General features: G+C 40.3%; 1 protein-coding gene across 1 annotated transcript; it reads left to right on the forward strand.

Moving 5' to 3' along the window:
- The first annotated feature begins 3,468 nt into the window (after positions 1-3,468).
- tmem218 (transmembrane protein 218) lies at positions 3,469-21,285 on the forward strand. The gene is made up of 3 exons (XM_061896523.1): positions 3,469-3,897; positions 16,367-16,469; positions 20,956-21,285. Exons 1-3 carry the CDS (start codon positions 3,788-3,790, stop codon positions 21,088-21,090), a joined length of 348 nt encoding a protein of 115 aa, XP_061752507.1. The 5' UTR covers positions 3,469-3,787; the 3' UTR covers positions 21,091-21,285.
- The last annotated feature ends 1,032 nt before the right edge of the window (positions 21,286-22,317 follow it).

Raw genomic sequence — 22,317 nt, forward strand, 5'->3', positions numbered from 1 at the left:
TAGTACGCCTAAATATTCATTAAAAACAAGGCAGAGGTTTTATTCAACAGGTATATTTCACATTGTTGACCCCTGTAACATTACACACAGTTCGACCAGTAACAGTGTGTTTGAATGTTTGATTAACTGATTCTTTGGCGTACCACTAAATGGAGCCCACGTACCACTAGTGGTACACGCACTAAATATTGAGAGTCACTGCAATAGGGAATATTGTATATTATTTGTTGATATTGTTACATCAAATATTATGTCAAATTGTTCATTAATAAGGCTTGTCCTTTGTGTTTAATTCTAATAAACATCCACCCACCTTCTTCCGCTTATCCAAGGTCAGGTCGTGGGGGCAGCAGCCTGAGCAGGGAAGCTCAGACTTCATTCTCCATCAGTCACTTTGTTCAGCTCCGACTAAGGCATTCCCAGGCCAGTTTAAAAACATAGTCATCCCAACGTGTCCTCAGCCTTCTCCATAACCTCCTACCAGTCGGACGTGTCCTAAACTCCTCCCCAGGCAAGTGTTCGGTGGGCATTCTGACCAGATGCCCGAAGCACCTCCTCTGGTTCCTCTCAATGTGATGGAGCAAGGGCTTTACTCTGATCTCCTCCCAAAGGACAGAGCTTCTCGCCCTATCTCTAAGGGAGAGCCCCACCACTCTAAACTAATTTCGGCCACTTGTCCTTTTGGTCACAACCCAAAGCTCTCGACCATAGGTGAGGATAGGAACATCGATCAACAGGTTAATTGAGAGCTTTGCCTTCCAGCTCAGCTCCTTCTTCACCACGACGGATCAATACAGTCAACTCGTGAACAAGACCCTGAGGTACTTAAACTCCTCCACTTGGGGCAATTTGTCCTCCACCACCCGGAGATAGCACACCACCCTTTTCCGGACGAGTACCATGGACTTGAACTTAAAATTGCTGATCCTCATGCCAGTCGCTTCACACTCTGTTTCCAACCGATTCAGTGAGAACTGAAGATCCTGGCCAGATGAAACCAGCAGGACCACGTCATCTGCAAAAAGCAGAGACCTAATCCTGAAACCACAAAATCGGATCCCCTCAACGTTCTGACTGCGCCTAGAAATTCTGTCCGTAAAAGTTATGAACAGAATCGGTGACAAAGGGCAGTTCTGGCGGAGTCCAACACTCACTGGAAAAGGTGTCCAATTTACTGCCGTCCACTAATGTGGACCAAACTCTGACACTGATCATATAGGGAACGGACCGCCACAATCATGTGGTCAGATTCCCTATATGCTCTTAGCACTCCTACAGGACTACTCAAACCTAATGTGAACAACATGCGTTTAATCAATGTTAGGTTCTGTCATTGATTTGACCATTCAAATTTGGTCATTTTCCAACCAATATTTTACAACACAAACACAATATTAAAACAACATGCTTTTTGAAAACACTTATTCAATGACAGGTTGTGATGTTGCTTTGATCATTGGAAATTGGTCATTTCTCAACCAACAAAGTGGATCCAACGTTAGACATCAATGTTGTCTCAAGTTACGTATACAACTATTTTGCAACGTTGTTTCAAAGTCAGTTTTAGAGGATATGTATTTATAATCCACGTTGAACCAAAGTGTTTTGCCTCCTGGGTAAGCAAAAACTATCATTAAATTGAGTGCAAGTTATTTGGCTTTTTCTCCCATATCCTCCTTTGTCGAATCATTTATTCCCTTGTTATTTAAGAAAATAAATAGCACACACGTGAACAAAAGAATGTGAATATAATTACATTAGTATCGATCCGTGTTTTCAACTATCCTTAATTGGTATCGCCACGGTTTTTTGTATTTACATATCATTTTGAACTTTTTGAACATTATGTTTTGCTGATTTAATTTGTTTTATTTTTTTTTTTTTCGTAATGACTGAAATAGAAAATGTTATCTGGAAATGTTTCACCATCCAGTCCGGTTGTTTGCGTAACAACGCAACCTGTAACAACGTAAGTAATGTCGGGACTTTGATAACATTTTCTGGAAATGTCGAAAATAAGTCCTCGAACAAGTGCTTTTGTTGGAATTTATTACTATTCATGAATGAGCTTGTCAAAATACTTATAGTTGACATTCATTCTGTCACCACACAGCATGAACAAACATCAGGCCATGCGTTTTAGCTGAATAAAGGGTTCTAGCGTTTTTGTTTCGGTTTGTTTCATCGTATGTAAAAAAAAAAAAAATATGCAACACTAAATTGGCCCTAGTGTGTGAATGTGAGTGTGAATGTTGTTTGTCTATCTGTGTTGGCCATGCGATGAGGTGGCGACTTGTCCAGGGTGTACCCTGCCTTCCGCCCGATTGTAGCTGAGATAGGCGCCAGCGCCCCCCGCGACCCCGAAAGGGAATAAGCGGTAGAAAATGGATGGATGGATGGATGTATATTTCAGAAGTATGCTGGGATAGAACAGAAGAGATGATGGACAAACACAATGAGAAACCTTTTTTGTAAAAACTGAAACAGAAAATATTATCTGCAATGAGTGTGAATGTTGTCTGTCTGTCTGTGTTGGCCATGCAATGAGGTGGCGACTTGTCCAGGGTGTACGTTGCCCTCCGCCCGATTGTAGCTGAGATAGGCGCCAGCGCCCCCTGCCACTCCAAAGGGAATAAGCGGTAGGAAATGGATGGATGGGAACACTAAAATGGCCCTAGTGTGTGAATGTGAGTGTGAATGTTGTCTGTCTATCTGTGTTGGCCCTGCGATGAGGTGGCGACTTGTCCAGGGTGTACGCCGCCTTCCACCCGATTGTAGCTGGGATAGGCGCCAATGCCCCCTGCGGCCCCAAAGGGAATAAGCGGTAGGAAATGGATGGATGGGATCACTAAATTGGCACTAGTGTGTGAATGTGAGTGTGAATGTTGTCTGTCTATCTGTGTTGGCCCTGCGATGAGGTGGCGACTTGTCCAAGGTGTACACCGCCTTCCGCCCGATTGTAGCTGAGATAGGCACCAGCGACCCCAAAGGGAATAAGCGGTATGAAATGGATGGATGGGAACACTAACTTGGCCCTAGTGTGTGAATGTGAGTGTGAATGTTGTCTGTCTATCTGTGTTGGGCCTGCGATGAGGTGGCGACTTATCCAGGGTGTGCCCCGCCTTCCGCCCGATTGTGGCTGAGATAGGCACCAGCGACCCCAAAGGGAAAGAGCAGTAGGTAATGGATGGATTGGAACACTTTATTGGCCCTAGTTTGTGAATGTGAGTGTGAATGTTGTCTGTCTATCTGTGTTGGCCCTGTGATGAGGTGGCGACTTGTCCAGGGTATACACCGCCTTCCGCCCGATTGTAGCTGAGATAGGCGCCAGCGCCCCCCGCGACCCCAAAAGGGAATAAGCGGTAGAAATGGATGGATGGATGGGATGTTTTACCACCCAGTCCGGTTGTTTGAGTAACAACGTATTCTATTGGCTCGTCAAGATCGACAACATCCAATGATATTCAAGTATGCTGTTACCAGGAAGTGTAGGACGCGTCGAATAATGCTTACACTGCGCTGTATTTGTGTTTGGACTTTACTTACTTGAATTATGGACATAGACAAGTAACTTTTCTGTGAACAAAACGCAACCGTTTAAAAATATTTAAACGCTAATTTACAATTCCTGATGTTAAGTCGACAGTTTGTAGGGGAGCGTCAACAGCGGCGACTAACCGAGTGTGTCCGCATAGCGGCGCAGCTCTAAAGCTAGTTGTTACCGCCCTGAAATATTATGCAATACAAACTTTTTTCTCTACATAAAAGATCTTTCTGATTAGAAAATATGGTTACTACAGTCTTGGGAGTCGGCACAGGGGTTTTTGTCGTTGCTGCTGTTTGGATTGTGGCTCTGATTCTTTGGATGATCCTTCTTCGAGCATCTGGATCATTAAAGTGAGTGGTTTACAACACTAACCTCTATTTTAATGTTGAAATGACATAAATTATTATAAAATATGATTGTTTGCAATATCTACCTCACCAATGTTATTGGGAGTTATACTGTAGTAATATAAGCCGTGTGGGGGTGAAAAACATTTACACATTTTTACTCATTTGCACCGGTATTCAATTACGTCATCATGAATTCTCACTTATTAGGTCTAGTAGGGCAGTGTTTTTCAACCTTTTTTGAACCAAGGCACATTTTTTCCGTTGAAAAAATGCGGAGGCACACCACCAGCAGAAATCATTAAAAAACAGAACTCAGTTGACAGTAAAAAGTCGCAATTATTGGATATGACTTTAAAGCAGGGGTGTTAAACATACGGCCCGTGGGCCGGATCAGGCCCGCCAAAAGGTTTTATCCGGCCCGCCTGATGAGTTTGCCAAGTATTAAAATGACGTGCATTTTTTTTTTTAAAGGTCTACTGAAACCCACTACTACCCACCTGGTAGTTTATATATCAATGATGAATTATTAACATTGCAACACATGCCAATACGGCCTTTTTAGTTTACTAAATTGCAATTTTAAATTTCCCGGGACTTTCGTCTTGAAAACGTCGTGTAATGATGACGTGTACGCAAGACCTCACGGGTTTTTAGGAAGAATGAGCGCTACGCACACACACAGCTAAATGTCATCTGCTTTAACCGCATAATTATACAGCATTTTGGAGATCTGTGTTGCTGAATCTTTTGCAATTTGTTCAATTAATATTGGAGAAGTTAAAGTAGCAAGATGAAGTTGGGAAGCTTTAGCCTTTAGCCACACAAACACACCGTGATTCCTGGTTTAAAATTCCTGGAGGTGAAAACTTACTATGGATCAGAGCGCAGTCAAGTGAACATGAAACACAACGGAAAGTCAACCAGCAGGTTATGGTGAGAAAATTGTGGTTAAAAAGTCAGTTCTTACCGGAGAAAAGCTGAGCTTGTGCCGTCCATAGCTGCCGTCGACTCCCCTGAGACACCCGTGGACGTACTATTTAACTCACTAAAACACTAGCAACACAATAGAAAGATAAGGTATTTCCCAGAATTATCCTACTAAATGTGTCTAAAAACATTGGAATCCGTCCCACTTACAATCGCGTTTTTTTTTTTAACCTTTTTTTTTATTTAACGTTTTTTTATTTTTTCTAGTCCGTCGCTATCAATATCCTCAAACACAAATCTTTCATCCTCGCTCAAATTAACGGGGAAATTGTCATTTTCTCGGTCCAAATAGCACTTTTTGTTGAAAGCTCCCATTATAAACAATGTGAATATGTGAGGAGCCCCCACACTTGCGACGTCATCGTTTGCGACTTCCGGTAGAAGCAGGGCTTTTGTCTTAGCACCAAAAGTTGCGAACTTTATCGTGGATGTTCTCTACTAAATCCTTTCATCAAAAATATGGCAATATCGCAAAATGATCAAGTATGACACATAAAATGGACCTGCTATACCCGTTTAAATAAGAAAATCTCATTTCAGTAGGCCTTTAATGAAAGAAACTGCTGTTCTGAATGTGTCCACTGGATGTCACAATAGTAATTCTGTTAGGACCAGCAAGAGGTTGGTGTCTTCCGCTTCAAACACACAAACACTCGAACAATCAACTTTTACCTTGAAAATAATTTTTTGTCTTGAAAATCAACTTTTACCATTGCAAGATGCCTCGTTGTCGTCCTTTTTCCATAATAATAACATTAATAATAATAATAGATAGATAAAACTCTTTTCTATACACCCAAAACGCTTCGGAATATCAGAGCCATTAGAGGCGGCACATGCACCAAACCGGTGAAATAAGGTGTTCTACCAACGGGTTCTAGGATTACCGCCACGACAGGCGCCAACTAAAGTATGAAAATATAGTGAGAAAACTTAACCCTTTTGAATAGTTTTACCTCTGATTTTAACGGTTTGTTGAGTTTACTCTGGATTGATACGTGGACATGACAAAAGAGGTGTTTGATACCTCGAAAAGTTTACATGTTGTGTTTTTTTTCAATCCCAGAAAGACTGCGATTTAAAGTTTAATCCTGGTTTTGTAGGTAATCTGAGACCACGTCTAAACTCATTGTGTTTTTGAAACTGCACCAATTTCCTCAGAATTTTCAACAAACTTTAAGTGTTTTTTCCAGAGGATTATTGTGATTTGTACGTTTTCGCAATGTGCTTGTTCTATTTTTGGCCAAAGTAAAACAAAGTAAACAACCTGGAGTTGTCTTTATTTTGAAGTTATCATGCCATGACTTTACCATTCCGGCCCATTTGGGAATGGATTTTCTTCCATGCGGCCCCTGAGCTAAAAGGAGTTTGACACCCATGCTTTAAAGCATCACCAAGCATAGAAGTACATCTACTTGTCTCAAAGTAGGTGTACTTATTTAGAGTTTTTTGCTGTCTTCCTGTGTGTAGTGTTTCACTTCTTGTCTTGCGCTCCTATTTTGGTGTTTTTTCCCCTTTTTTTGGTAATTTCCCGATGGCAGTGTCATGTCTTCCTTTGAGCGATATTTCCGCATCTACTTTGTTTTAGCGATCAAAAATATTTCAGTTGTTTTTATCCTTCTTTGCGGGGACATTGTTGATCGTCATGTCATGTTGGGATGTACATTGTGGACGCCGTCTTGCTCCACAGTAAGTCTTTGCTGTTGTCCAGCATTCTGTTTTTATTTTCTTAGTAGCCAGTTCAGTTTTAGTTTCGTTCTGCCTTCCCTAAACGTCAATGCCTTTTCTCAGGGCACTCGCCTTTTGTTTATTTTTGGTTTAAGCATTAGATACCTTTTTACCTGCACACTGCCTCCCGCTGTTTCCGTCATCTACAAAGCAATTAGCTACCAACTGATATGGAAGATTATTACAGGGTTACTCTGCCGAGCTGTAGACAGCACCGACACTCAACAGCAACACATCATTTGCAGACAATAATTACTGGTTTGCATAAAATATTTTTAACCCAAATAGGTGAAATTAGACCATCTCCCGCGGCACACCAGACTTTATCTTACGGCACACCAGTGTGCCGCGGCACAGTGGTTTAAAAACGCTGTTATAGGGAATGAACCATGTTTCTGTATCAGCAGGGTGAATGTAAAAGTGGTCATCTTGTACAATCCAGCCCTGCACACACAAAGAGGGGTCCACAAATCCTTGGTGATTGAGGGCAATTTGAGCAGTGCTAGTCAACGAGCCTCATCGCAGAATCCGCACAGATAGACAGACAACATTCACACTCACATTCACACACTAGGGCCAATTTAGTGTTGCCAATTAACCTATCCCCAGGTGCATGTCTTTGGAAGTGGGAGGAAGCCGGAGTACCCGGAGGGAACCCACGCATTCACGGGGAGAACATGCAAACTCCACACAGAAAGATCCCGAGCCTGGATTTGAACCCAGGACTGCAGGAACTTCGTATTGTGAGGCAGACGCACTAACCCCTCTGCCACCGTGAAGTGGCGACTTGTCCAGGGTGTACCCTGCCTTCTGCCCGATTGTAGCTGAGATAGGCGCCAGCGCCCCCCGCGACCCCGAAAGGGAATAAGCAGTAGAAAATGGATGGATGGATGGATAGTCAACGAGCTTAACGCCCTAAAGCTGTCAACTCTTTGTTGTCCAGCATTACCAAACTGGTTGGCATCCGTTACATACTGTAAGTGTATGCAAGGTTCGATTAGACCAGCGTTTTTCAACCCTTTTTGAGCCAAGGAACATTTTTTTTATTGAGAAAATCCGAAGGCACACCACCAGCAGAAATAATTTCAAAAATGGTACTCAGTAGTCGATATTGACAATAAAAAGTCAGTCTTGCATATGTTGGATGTGACTTTACAGCATAACCAACCATGCATCAGCTCTTGTCTCAAAGTAGGTCTACTGTCACAACCTGTCACATCACGCCGTGACTTATTTTGAGTTTGTTGGTGTTTTCCAGTTTGTAGTGTTTTACTTCTTGTCTTGCGCTCCTATTTTGGTGGCTTTTTCTTTTTTGTTGGTATTTTCCTGTTGCAGTTTCATGTCTTCCTTGAGTGCTATTCCCCACACCGGCTTTGTTTTCGCAGTCAAGACTCTTTAAGTTGTGCGGACACTATCCTTCTTTGTGGGGACATTGTTGATTGTCAAGTCATGTTAAGATGTACTTTGTGGACGCCTTTTGCTCCACAAGCTGTAAGTCTTTGCTGTCGTCCAGCATTCTGTTTTTGTTCACTTTGTAACCAGTTAAATTTGTGTTTCGTTTTGTAAAGCCATCTCTAAGCTTCAAAACCTTTTCTTTGCGGCACTCTCCTTTTGTTTATTTTTGGTTTAAGCATTAGATAGCTATTGACCTTCACGCTGCCTCCAGTTGTTGTCTGCATATTGTGATTCCAACAAACTATTGTCGTTCCCGTCATCTTCAAAGAATTTCGCTACCTCCTGCCACCTACGGATATGGAATAATATTACACGGTTACTCCGCCAAGCTCTAGACCAGGGGTGCCAATTACGTCGATCGCGATCGACTGGTCGATCTCGGAGGGTGTGTCAGTCGATCTCAAGCCAGGCATTAAAAAATATACATAAAAATGAGCAATCATCAATCATACCAAAACTTCACTTTTGTCAGTTGTTTGACATTCTCGGCACCCGAGGATCTTGTGAGATGACGCTGGCTGCTGCAAGCTCATATTTAAGAAAAAAATCACTAACAGGGCGGACGCAGAGAAACACATTTTATTTCTAGAGACTCCGTACCTACTGTAAAAACTCTAAAGGCCGACTGCACAGTTCCTGTCTTCACCATAAAAGACCTGTTTCATCTTGCCTGTGCTAACAAAATAAGAGTCTCAGAAAGTTAGCGTGCACAAGCTAGCAAGCTACGGAGTTTGATGCCAATGTATTTCTCCCCCGCCCTCAGCGACCGCTTTCTCACTTGCTTGCCCACCCGCACTCTCACTGACGTCACTCACCTGCTGCCAGACATTAAAGGGCCACACACATATGCTACTCTCATAACAAAGTGTTTAAAAACGAGTATGCAAGTTGGACAAATGAGATGCCAAATCCAACCACTTTCATGTGGTATCGGACAGAAAGGAGGACTTTCTTTTCCTCCATTTGAAAATGCGGACGTTATCAGCACCACTGTCTAATTCCAATCAATGCAAGTCATCAGAATCAAATACACCAACTTATATTCTTGTCTTCATGAAAGAAAGGAATCTATGTGTGTTAAACATGCTTGTATTATCATTAAACACCATTAACTTGTTAACAAAAATGTCTCTTTCATAAATAAATAAATATAAATTATAAATAGGAATGAGGTAGATCTCCTCGACATGGTCAATTGAAAAGTAGCTCGCCTGCAGAAAAAGTGTGAGCGCCCCTGCTCTAGACAGTACAGCCGCTCAACAACGGCACATTATTTGCGGATTATAATCACTGGTTTGCAAAAAATACTTTTAACCCAATTAGGTGAAATTACATAATCTACCACGTAGGGCAGGGCGATATATCGCGGGTTTGTCTCTGTGCGACATAGAAAATGACTATATCGTTATATTAGAGTATACGTTCTCACGCAGTTGCGTTTAGCTGCAGGCATTACACTGCATGCGTTTCTCCCTCTTTCTTGTCTCTCCTTGAGAAACTTGAAAAAAGTGCACTTTCTTACATACGTCAAGCGTGCAACGTCACACGCCCTCCCTGAGCAGAGAGGTAGCAGATAGGTAACATTAGCTGTGATGCTAACGATGTGTTGCGAGTGGTAATACGAGAGAGAGAAGGTGCGAATCTGGTAACAAATGAAGGAATAATTAATTCCCAAGAAAAACAGCACGGGGTGCATCATCTGGCAATGGTTTGGCTTCAAGTGGGAAAATGTTGAACATTTATGCGGTGGAAGCGTTGCTACAAAAAGTAGCACCACTGCCAATTTGTAGCACCATTTGAAAAGTCACCCGCTGGAGAATGAAGAGTGCTTAAAACTCTGCATGTCAACATCTCCGTTCGGTGCCACACCCACAAAATGCCGAAGCAATTATTTCCATATCAACACCGTAGGACATATACTATTTCATATGCAGTTCATTTTTATGTGACGCGTATTGAAATATCTTGTGGGACATCATGCACAAAAGTGCACTTTTTTAGTTTTAAACTATTGTAGTGGTATTCTGCACCAGAAGTGCACTTTAATTTAGTGTTGTTTTTGTATGTCATCTAAGTGACATCATGCACAAAAGTGCACTATTAGCTTGTTTTAAAAAATGTCTCTGACAATCTTGCACTTTCTGTTTAGGAAATTACAAGAATGTTTGTGCCACTGCTTAATAACTGTTTAATAAATACAGTTTTGGTCAATTGACTTAATTGTGATTTCCCTCTCTGCATATATTAATGCAGTATGAACAAGAATATTTTAATGTAGACACATAGAATCATCATACTGCTGTGATTATTTGTATCAAGTGTTAATTCAAGGCTAGGGAAAAATATTGAGATATATATTGTGTATCGCGATATGGCCTAAAAATATTGAGATATTAAAAAAAGGCCATATCGCCTAGCCTTACTCCCACGGCACACCAGACTGTATTCCACGGCACGCTAGTGTGCTACGGCACAGTGGTTGAAAAACACTAGTCTAGACAGTGTATGTGATGAGGTGGCCACTTGTTCAGGGTGTACACCGCCTTCCGCCCAAATGCAGCAGAGATAGGCTCAAGCACCCCCCACCACCCCAAAAAGGGACAAGCGATAGAAAAAAGATGGATGGATGTAAATTGGGAAATATTCAATTGGTTTGATTATGTTGCAAAGACTACTTTTTTTCCACCTAGGGATGCAAAAAAAATGACAAAAGGATGCGAAAGCCATTTTGATATTGTTCATTTTGTCGACAGGCTAAAAAACATTTTTTTTAGGTTCTTTTTGCTTTTATTTATAGAATTAATTATAGAACGCGCCGCGGGGCAACAAAAAACAAGCCGCAGGCTACAATTGGCCCCCGGGAAACACTTTGAACATGCTGGTGTACTGAAAAAAATGCTACATAAAAAAATGCAACCTGTAGCAACGTAAGTAATGAACAGATTTTGATAACATTTTCAGGAAATGTCCAAAATAGGTCCTAGAAGAAGTGCTTTTGTAGTATTTATTACTATTCATAAATGAGTTTGTCAAAATACTTATTGTTGACATTCATTCTGTCACCATACAGTATAAACAAACAACCAGCCATGCATCTTAGCTGAATAAAGGTTTATAGCGTTTTTGTGTTGGTTTGTTTCATGCTAAGTAAAAAAAAAAAAGATAAAAATAACCACAATACTACAAGGTTTTTTTGACCTTAATTGGTATAATTATTTTGTACGAGGAAACCTTTAATGAGCATCAGTGTGCATGCTCAGCAGCTTTGGGCAGCAAATTTTTATGGGTAGCAAATTTTTCGAAAACTCAGCGATAACACAAAACAGTCAGATTGCTATATGTTTATGTTTCTAATCTAACGGTACATTTAACTCACTTCCTTTTGGTGTAGATAAAATAAAAGTACATTTTGCTCAACAGTCATTTTTATAACAAATTTGGTGTGTATGTCTGCAAACGGTTTTGTTCGTGGAGGTGTTCCCATAGGATTGCAAACGAAACCCTGGCCCGCGCTCTCCACAGGTATCAGAATTTATATTTGGAAAATCTTAAATGTTTAAGTATTTATCTTGAAGACAAACATGACCACATTTTTTTTTTCCAGACATGGTTGAAAAATAAACTTTATAAATATTATATAGATTCAGAGGTCACATTAAGTAAATGCCCTACACCCTCCAAAATGATCAGCATTTATCTTTTGAAAATGTACACAGTTTAAATTAAAATCTTGAAGACGAACATCATCGCTATTTTTTTTCCATACATGGTCAAAAATGAACTTCATATATAGTATATAGATTTACCGGTCGCAACATTAGGTACACCTTGTGTGGCGCACAATACTGTCTAGAAATAGCTGCAGTTACAAGCTTTTATCTCACTGCATGAAAATCATATTTTATCCTACTTTTCTCTTGTGTTTCCTCCAACGAAGTAGTAATTTTGCCATCATTTTCGTCAGGGTTAAGTGGCTAATACAGTTTCAATACCGGCCCATGTTGATAAAACTCTGGTGTAAAATGTTGTGGACAAAAAACACGGAAGTATGTATTTCATAGACATCAGAGCAGGCGAGATGTTATGAAACGAGAAGGAATAACATGCAAGCAACAGCAGAGGGAAGGAAAGGAGGCCAACCGACAGCATGTAGTGGATGCCCACATAAATTCATCCGTCAATCTGCAACGTCAGAAATGGCCCACTGTTAAACAAGACTGCAAAACACAGCATTTAAAGGCATCCTAAATTAGATAGATAGATAGTACTTTATTTATTCCATCAGGAATAAATGGTCTGCGATGAGGTGGCGACCTTTCCAGGGTGTACCCCGCCTTCCGCCCGATTGTAGCTGAGATAGGCGCCAGCGCCCCCGCGACCCCAAAAGGGAATAAGCGTCAAATATGTTTTAGTAATGAAACATTGCTGTTTAAAAACTGTACTTCATTTATTTATAGCAATATTTCTGACATGGTGGCTGTCAGGTTCCTTGCTCAAAATTGTCCAAAGTGTGACTCTTTTTTCCGGCCCCATTTAAAAAAATACAGTATCACCACTGTTTGCATATGCTCCACTTTTTATATGATTCAGTTTTCGACAAAAATCTCAGTATGAGGGTTGTAACTAATAATAGCTTTAATAGTCACATATCCATCCGTCCATCCATTTTCTACCACTTGCTCATCTAATCATCGACTTTTTTAACGATTAGTCGACTAATCACATTATAAATTGTACATCTGTTCATCCATCCTTCCATCCATTTCCTACCGCTTATTCCCTAAGGGTTCAGGGGGGCGCTGGCGCCTATCACAGCCGTCCATCCTTTTTCTACCACTTGTTCCTCTAATTATCGACTTTTTTTAACGATTGGTCGACTAATCACATTATAAATTGTACATCTGTTCATCCATCCATCCATCCGGGGGGTGAGCTGGAGCCTAGGATAGCCACAATCGGGCGGAAGGCGGCGTACACCCTGGGCAATTTGCCATCTCATCGCAGGGCCAACACAGATCAGTGGACCTAATTTAGTCATCAACTTTTTAAATGCAGCTTGAAATATTTCTAAGTGTGTTTTTAATTAACAACAAAGACACCAAATATGACTACATTCATAAATATTTATATATGAAATATGCTGCTCATTCGGCTGTTACGAAAATACAATTAAATACTAAACCTTTGTATTTAAACAAAACAACACCAAAGCTAACTAACTTCCTCAGAAATAAAATATAACTTTGTAATATTGATGATGTGTTTTGAAAGATGCACAGGTATATAAACACAGTTTATCTGGCAGATTTAGGCTAAAATGATAGTTAAATCTATTTTTCACGCAACTCTGTCTCTCCTATCTAGCTAACAAGCTAACTATCGTAAAAGTCAAAACCAGGTCCTCCAGATGTCCAACAAGCTTCCGCTTTAAAAGTTTTTCGTATAACCGATTAACTGCCATGAAAAGTATGGTCCGCTTTGCAAAGTGAGCAAGTTTTTTGTGTTTCTGACATGTTTTGGGGTGAAATGTTCCAAAACTTTTGATATTTTTGCTTGCAATTTTTTTTCCAATGACTGCAGCCATTTTTCTCTTCTCGTTGAACGCTAAACACCGGTCGCACTGACAATTACATTTTCGGTTCCATCCACAAAACATGAAGGATAACGTCATTGAATTAATTAGTCATCGCCAAATGTTATTGTGGCTTGTTACACTGCAGACAAATGTACAAAAAAATATTCATAATGTTTATAAAATTTTACCCAGCTCATACAACCAAATTAATTAAACAACTTACCTGTAGTCGTTGTGCGCCAAGTTGTTTCATTGTTGTTTATTGACACAATTAGCGCAAACCAAGTCTTCCAGATGAATGTAACAAGCGAACTAACTGGAGACCAAGCAGCCACTTAGAACGTACATTTTTTACAATTCTCTGATTGATTTGCCTTTTTGGCACATATGTAAAGCTTTGTGCCTACATGAGCGAGTGCAGAGAAAAATCCTCAGAGCGAAAGAGCAATCTGGCTATGCGAAATGCAGTAATTATTGCATGTAAATGTGGATAATAGCAAACACATTTAAAAATAAATGTATGTTCTCTCAAATAATTGTATTATTCCCTTTAGTTTAATTAATTTTCAAAATAGAGTGTATGTGCTTGTAAATCATATTATTATATTTGGGCACAAATATGCCTCCATACCAGAGGGCCAAGAAAGTTGCAAATACCAGCACTTTTAACAAAGCTGTTGGGAAGACTTTGTAGCAAAGTGCAAAAGTGGTGTCCGCTTGGCTCTTTCCTGTGTCCCTGACGCATAAACATCTCAAAGGACAGAGTCAACTCACTGTCTTTGCTTCCTAGGGACTTTTCTCAATGTGTCAATGAAAAAGAATACAGTAGACAAGGGATTGATATGGACCCATTCCTGGGTGGATTAATCATTTTGCAATGAAGTCTGCTGAAAACGATGGAAAGCACCACTCTATATAGCAATTGACATTGTGGTCAAAGTTGGAATTTTCTCACAACACATTTCAAAATATTCAACATTCTACTGCCATCTGGCGGCTAAAATGGTCATGTTTCATGTGTCGGTTAAACTGTGACCAATGGGGCCATAAGAATCCCCTTCCTACTGTACATTGTGTTTAAAATTGCAGTAACGAGTAGGGGTGCAACTTTGTCGACAAAAATCATTAATACAATTTGTCACTGACAAATTCATTTGCGGCTGATAGTTTGCAATGTCATGGGTGGTGTCTTTTTGGACATAAATGAATACACACATGTCCGCGTGACCAGGGACTGATGAGCAACAAGAAAGGGATAAACACAAATTAAAAACAAAAGACGTCAAAGACATGACTAACTTACTCGATTCGCAAAACAGACCTTCTGTTTCTGTTATGTGGGAAAATCTCAAGCGCAGGTTTGTCAGACATCTGGAGGATGGGTTCCCCGACTATCCTCAGAAAGTGAGTTAGCCTGTTAGCTAGGTACCTAACGACAGAGAGACTACCGTATTTTTCGGACTATAAGTCACAGTTTTTTTCATAGTTTGGCCGGCGGTGCGACATACACTCCAGAGCGACTTATGTGTGAAATTATTAACACATTACCGTAAAATTTAAATAATATTATTTATCTCATTCGCGGAAGAGACGAAGAAAATGTCAGCAATCGTCACATACACATCAACCAATACTGCCGTAGCTATTAAAATGGATCATTTCATCGTTGGCGGTAACTTATAAAAACTAAGAAGGGCTGAACAAAAATGGCACCGAAAAGAAAATCATGTACTGCAGATTACACAATATCGAATAGTATTTTTTATCTAATTCGCGTAAGAGACCAAGAAAATGTCAGCAATCGTCACACACACGTCAGCAATCGTCACATACACGTCAACCAATAAGAATTTGGCGGGGGAGGGTCATGGCAGAAGTGCATTTTTGGTCATGGAATGCTAACTGCTATGTGCTATATGCTACTGCCGTAGCTATTAAAATGGATCATTTCATTGTTGGCGGTAACTTATAAAAACAGATTTAACTATCATTTTGAGTGCAGCTAATATAGACTCTAGCGACCCCCTGCAACCTGAACGGGACAAGCGGTAGAAAATGGATGGATGGATTTAGTCAAAGTCCTTCATCCATGTAAGTGTGCGCATTTTTCTATACACATCATCATCACAAAATATGCCTCTTTTTAAAATATGTCTAAGTGTCCACATGCATACTTGGATTTTTCAGTACGCTGCCTCGTAATTTGGGGAGACCATGGAACCCAATTTTTGGTTTGAAGTGTCTTTGGTAAAGCATCACACCAAAATTCAGGCTCCATGGGCTCACCAGATTTCTCCCACATCCGATATATTTTTTCAGCCACCGTTGAAGTTAGATAGATAGATAGTACTTTATTAATTCCTTCAGGTAAAAAAAAAAAAAAAAAAAAAACTTTGACATGTATACCTGACGTAATTATGGGAATATATTTATTGATTGAGAAATGTTTGTATGTCGTAGTAACAAGCTTCCAACTAAATAAAAGCGTTGTGTGAATAATTGTTCAAAACAAATTCAAATCAAGTGTTCAAAAAATTCAGAGCTGAAATTATATAATGTACTTTGAAAGTTAAAAAGCCTTTACAAATTGAGTACTTTGAAGGTTCAAAACCATTTTTCAAATGTTAAGTCTGGAGTTATCTTGATAAAAGCTGTATGTAAATCTTTTAAGTATTGTCTACACTGAATGTGTGTGTGTGTGTGTGTGTGTGTGTGTGTGTCTAGGTTGGGAGTTATCCCCGTTTTCCTCTTGGCTCTCACCATCACCTTGGCACTGGTGTTTTTCCCTCGGACTCCAGAGACCCGACCTCCTTTCAAAGAGATAGAGGTGAAGCTGTGCACATGTACTTGCTCTTTCTAATCAAGTTTATCATTAAGGGGTAAAAGTATTTGGCAATACATTGACAGGATACTACTACTGTGTATGTGTTAGACGAGTGAGAGCAAGCATTAACGCCATTCTGCATCCAAAAGTTAAGACCATAGAAATGGTTATTGCTACACTGAAGTGTGATTTGCACTACTTTAGTCTCTTTGTTTACAGAAGTTGCACGTGACATTTTTTTTTTTTTTTTAACATTTTAGCTTGCTTCTTGACACATATTTTCTAAATCACCTTTAAATCTATTGGGAAGATGGATATGGTGTCAAAACAGTGCCAAAATCCTCGCACATAAAACCATGTTCTGCCTATGCTGAGCTATTGTGTAGCTGCGAGCTCCTAGTTGCCTTTAGCCTACCATGTTTGTTTACCTTTTGAAAATGAGTAAATTATTTAATACATAAATATATGTCCATCTTTGTGGGCTTATTGGAGGACATTTAGATGTTAACTGGCTTGCTTTGCACAAGTAAATGCGTTGCTGGACTGCGTGCATCGGAGATTTTAAGTGCAAGCTGATATCATCCAATGTTTTTTTGCTGGTATTCAATCGATATCAACATTTGATTGGGAAATTTCTACTTTTAAGATTAACCAACGACATCAATACGTGTAAGAAATGTAGTTAATGTGTGACAGAGAGAGAGGTAAAGGACAACATTTGGATACTAAAGGATGGATACTGTAAATTGGCACTGGTTCCATATTGGCACCAGTGTCGACGTAAATGGTACTAACCACACTGAAAAACTGTTAAAGGGGAACTGCGCTTTTTAAAAAATGTTGCCCATCGTTCACAATCATTATGAAAGACATGACGACAGATAGATTTTTAAAAATACATTTCACTTGTAAATAAAAGTAAATAAAAGTCCCCTTTCAGCAGACCCAATGGGAGCTATTCTATTTCGCCCATAAAATCCAGTAAATAACTATCCAAAAATTGCCAACAATACTTGATTTACATTTCATGATGTGAATATTAACCAAGTATTAGTGATATTGGCCCTGCGATGAGGTGGCGACTTGTCCAGGGTGTACCCCACCTACCGCCCGGATGCAGCTGAGATAGGCTCTAGCAACCCCCCGCAATCCCAAAAGGGACAAGCGGTAGAAATGGATGGATGGATTAGTGATAGCGCAGACAAACTATAGCGGTGCTGTGATCACTTCCGTGTCCCTATTTTTACATCATTGAGAGTCCAGTCCATGGTGGTAGTTTATTTTTTGGTTTCAAAATGTTTACAGTAATCTTGAGCCTTTAGAAAGATGCAGCCACCTGCGACAAGTGCATGAAGGTGATATTTGGGATTTCCTCGCAAACACCATCGTTGTAACGGTAATCTAACATTACTTAAATGGCCTGCACAGAAAAGCTATACCATAATTCTTCCGGACAGAATTAATATTTACACATCCAAACCGATACAGATAACTTCCTGTTTCTCAGGACCGATAACTTATTCATATTTCTTTATCAAAACACCATAGTATGTATCAAAACGGGATTCACGGTGGTAGAGGGGTTAGTGCGTCTGCCTCACAATACGAAGGTCCTGCAGTCTTGGGTTCAATCCCAGGCTCGGGATCTTTCTGTGTGGAGTTTGCATGTTCTCCCCGTGAATGCGTGGGTTCCCTCCGGGCAACACTAAATTGGCCCTAGTGTGTGAATGTGAGTGTGAATGTTGTCTGTCTATCTGTGTTGGCCCTGCGATGAGGTGGTGACTTGTCCAGGGTGTACCCTGCCTTCCGCCCGATTGTAGCCGAGATAGGCACCAGCGCCCCCCGCGACCCCAAAGGGGAATAAGCGGTAGAAAATGGATGGATGGATGGATGGATGGATGTATCAAAACACCACTGGCTTTTCAAGGGGCTGATAATGTACCATGTGTTAAAGTGCAATGTTTTTTCTTTTTTTGTGGCGTTTGCAGAACATTTCGTTCAAATAGAAGGCAACATGTTTTCTTCTGAAACAATGAAAACGTACCACTTGGTTGACGCCATTTTTGCTTACAGTGAGCTCAGGTGGAAGCAGGAGAACAGGAGCACTTGATTTGCTCACCTTAACCACCCGAAAGCACAATATGAATAATCTTCCCTCATTGGAGTGTTTTCACATTTTTCTAGCTGAGCTTTTTTATATCCAATTTATCGGTAGGATATTGTATTTACTTTTATCAGCCTGATAATTATCTGTCCACACTTTCAATCTTGCCAACAGTCTTCATCAAGCTTTATTTTATGAAGCGCTATTATACAAAAAAATAAATAGAATCTCTTCCTTCCCAAGTTGGCATCAACCCAGTATGCTGACGTTACTGCCCCCCACAGCCCATCCACTGAATCACAGCTCAGGATCCTTCACAAAACTCCCGCTGTTTGACTACTATAAAATATTGCCAATTGTTTTGCAGATGTTGTGTGTTCTGTAATGCTGCTGATTTTGCTGTGATAATTAGAAACATTTTGTTTTGTAATAGTGAATTAATTACTTTTTTCGAATACCGGTTCAAGCACCGTTATCCTGTAATATGTAGACACCCACCCTAATAAATACACAAATCATTCGAAAACCTCAATGTCAGCTATGATAGAAACTGCTATGCATATTTCCTTAATTATTCCTCTTTTGTGTATATGTGCTTGCTGCTTTCTCTTAATTTATTATTTTTATAGCACATTTGCCTGTGTGCACTCGGCATACGAGCTTGCCACAAAGGCCTGCTTTGCTTTATCTTAGCCCAGCAGCAGCACAGAACAAACCCCCCCCGCCCCATGTCGCCTCTGGGTTGTGCCAGTAAGCCAGCCAGACCTGCCAAGCAAGCTGCCACCCAATAGAAAAAGGAAGAGAGGAGCCATGTCCTGGCCTGCTAACATGTTCTCGTCTGCGCAAACCCAGATACATTATTAGCCAAATACAGCCAGCACAATGGGACTCTAAAGCAGGGGTCTTCAACATTTTCGAGGCCAAGTACCCACAGATTGATGGACAGGTAGAGCAGGGACCCCCTACTTATATATCTTATATATAATGTTGTTTTAAATTAAACTGGTCATAAAGGTACAGTACCTTCTATTAAAATTTTACAGTATAGTGGCACTAATCGCGAGCTGACAATTGGCGCACTAATTGCAAGCTGACAACTGCCACGCTAATCGCTGTCTGACGACTTGCATGCGATTTGGTAGCTGACCACTGGCATGCTACTCACTAGCTAACAGCTATTGTGCTAATGGTTAGCTGAAAACTGGTGCAAAAATAACTAGCTAACTATTGGCACACTGATCGCTAGCTGAAAACTGCCGCATTAACCGTTAGCTAAAAAAATTGTGCGCTAATCTCTAGCGGATTAGTGCCTTATTCATCGCTAGCTAACAACATTGGCACCAATTGCTGGCTATCAACTAGCATGCTACTCGCTAGCTGACAGCTAGCACACTAATCGTTAGCAGAAAACTATTGGAGCAGTCATCACTAGCTGAAAACTAGTGCGCTAATAATGGTTTTACAACTGACGTGCTAACCGCTAGCAGACCACTGACACTCTAATCACTAGTGCTAATGCGGGAGTTGTCAGCTAGCAATTAGCGTGGTAGTTGTCAGCTAGCAATTAGCACACTAGTTACCAGCTAGTGATTAGCGTGACAGTTGTCTGCTAGCGATTAGCACATCAGTTGTAATTGTTAGCTGACAACTGGGGCACTAATTACTAACTGACAATGCTAATTTAATTATAATTCAATATTATATAACTTATTCAAGTTATTAGTTGAAATTTGCAAGGTATAGTGAGTAGGGTGGCCATCCATCCATTCATTTTCTACCGCTTGTCCCTTTCGGGGTCACAGGGGGTTGCTGGAGCCTATCTCAACTGTATTCGGGCGGAAGGCGGTGTACACCCTGGACAGGTTGCTACCTCATCGCAGTAGGGTGGCCATGTCACTGCCATTTCCAAACGTCACCACAGTGTGCTGGAACAATGTTGATATGTATTTAAACACATTTACATTTGTAGAAAAATGGCATGGGCAGTATAAGTTGAAGACTTCTGATCTAGACTACAAGGAAGTGTTTTAAAATTTGCTGAAAATCATCATAGGTTCCCATAGATTTGTACTATGGTTCTCAGTAAGTACAGTTGTATGTTTGATCAAGTTCAGACGCAATATAATAATACTTTGTGCCTTTACATGCTTTTCTGTCTGTTAATTCATAGCATTCTTCTTTTTTTATTTATTTCTTTATTCTTTTTGGGTGAATATATGTGCTTATTAGTACGTTTCCCAATCATGCGTTTGTGTTGTGAAAGCTCTCTATTGACATCTAGTGGACAAAAGTAAGTACTGAAAGGAGACGTCTAATGCCCTTTAAGTACATATTTAGTGTGAAATTCTTTCACTGAAAATAATCAACTCTTCTTCTCCTTTACAGATAGTGGACAGTCTGTTCATCGCTCGCTACGTGCTGCTAGCTTTAGTAAGTGTTATCTTTCTCATGGCGTTGTTCATGCTGCTCCCCTTTCATTTTCTGGAGCCCATCTATGCTAAAGCTTTGAGAACACACTAAAGTTGGCACTTGATCAAATCCGTGATGTAAACAACCTTGAAGAGGACCCAGCAGGAGGCCCACAATCAGACACTTCCCCATGGTCTACTTTTGGTGTGCCTTACATCATTAGGTTTGATTTTTTTCAACCACTTTTATCAAATGTCTCAAAGTATTACATGCCATGCATTAATGAATAAATGTATATCTCAGACATTTCTTTATGGATCCATTTGTGTTTGAGATGGTTTTATTGGTAAAATTATTTGTATACAGTTCACTGTTTAAAATAAATGGGTGCAATTGTGAATTAATTATTGTACATTAATATACATACATATATATATATATATATATATATATATAGTAATTTAAATCCTCACTGGTTTTTCTGGACACTCTTCAGAAAAACATGACACTGAAAATGAGACACATGCAATGTGCGGCTCACAACTAATCCAACTAAACACCAGCACATCTACTATTTCAAATGGTCACTATTTATATATTATTGCTGTCATCCTTTTTATTAATTCCAGTAAATTAATGTACATAATTTGAAATAAGTAAAAAAAAAAAAAGATAAATAAAAAAACACTCAAGTATTTTGACACAAATGCAATTTTATTATCAGATTGTTGTCCATGATTTTGTTTTTTTATGTTTTAATTGAAAGCACTTCATTTATTTGCTAGAACTAGGTAACAATTGATTTATATTCTGTTGCACCCATTCACAGATAAAAGGGTATAACTAATAAACATGTAATAGTTAGTACTAGGGCTTCACGGTGGCAGAGGGGTTAGTGCATCTGCCTCACAATACGAAGTTCCTGCAGTCTTGGGTTCAAATCCAGGCTCGGGATCTTTCTGTGTGGAGTTTGCATGTTCTCCCCGTGAATGCGTGGGTTCCCTCCGGGTACTCCGGCTTCCTCCCACTTCCAAAGACATGCACCTGGGGATAGGTTGATTGGCAACACTAAATTGGCCCTAGTGTGTGAATGTGAGTGTGAATGTTGTCTGTCTATCTGTGTTGGCCCTGCGATGAGGTGGCGACTTGTCCAGGGTGTACCCCGCCTTCCGCCCGATTGTAGCTGAGATAGGCGCCAGCGCCCCCGCGACCCCAAAAGGGAATAAGCGGTAGAAAACGGATGGATGGATAGTTAGTACTACATGGAGTGTCTGGAACTTTAAATACCCAGACATAGTTTCCGCACGGCTGCTGAAATAGAGCGGAGGTGTGTGGGTG

Source organism: Nerophis ophidion, linkage group LG04 (assembly GCF_033978795.1).
Source record: "Nerophis ophidion isolate RoL-2023_Sa linkage group LG04, RoL_Noph_v1.0, whole genome shotgun sequence".
NCBI classification, from domain to species: Eukaryota; Metazoa; Chordata; class Actinopteri; order Syngnathiformes; family Syngnathidae; genus Nerophis; species Nerophis ophidion.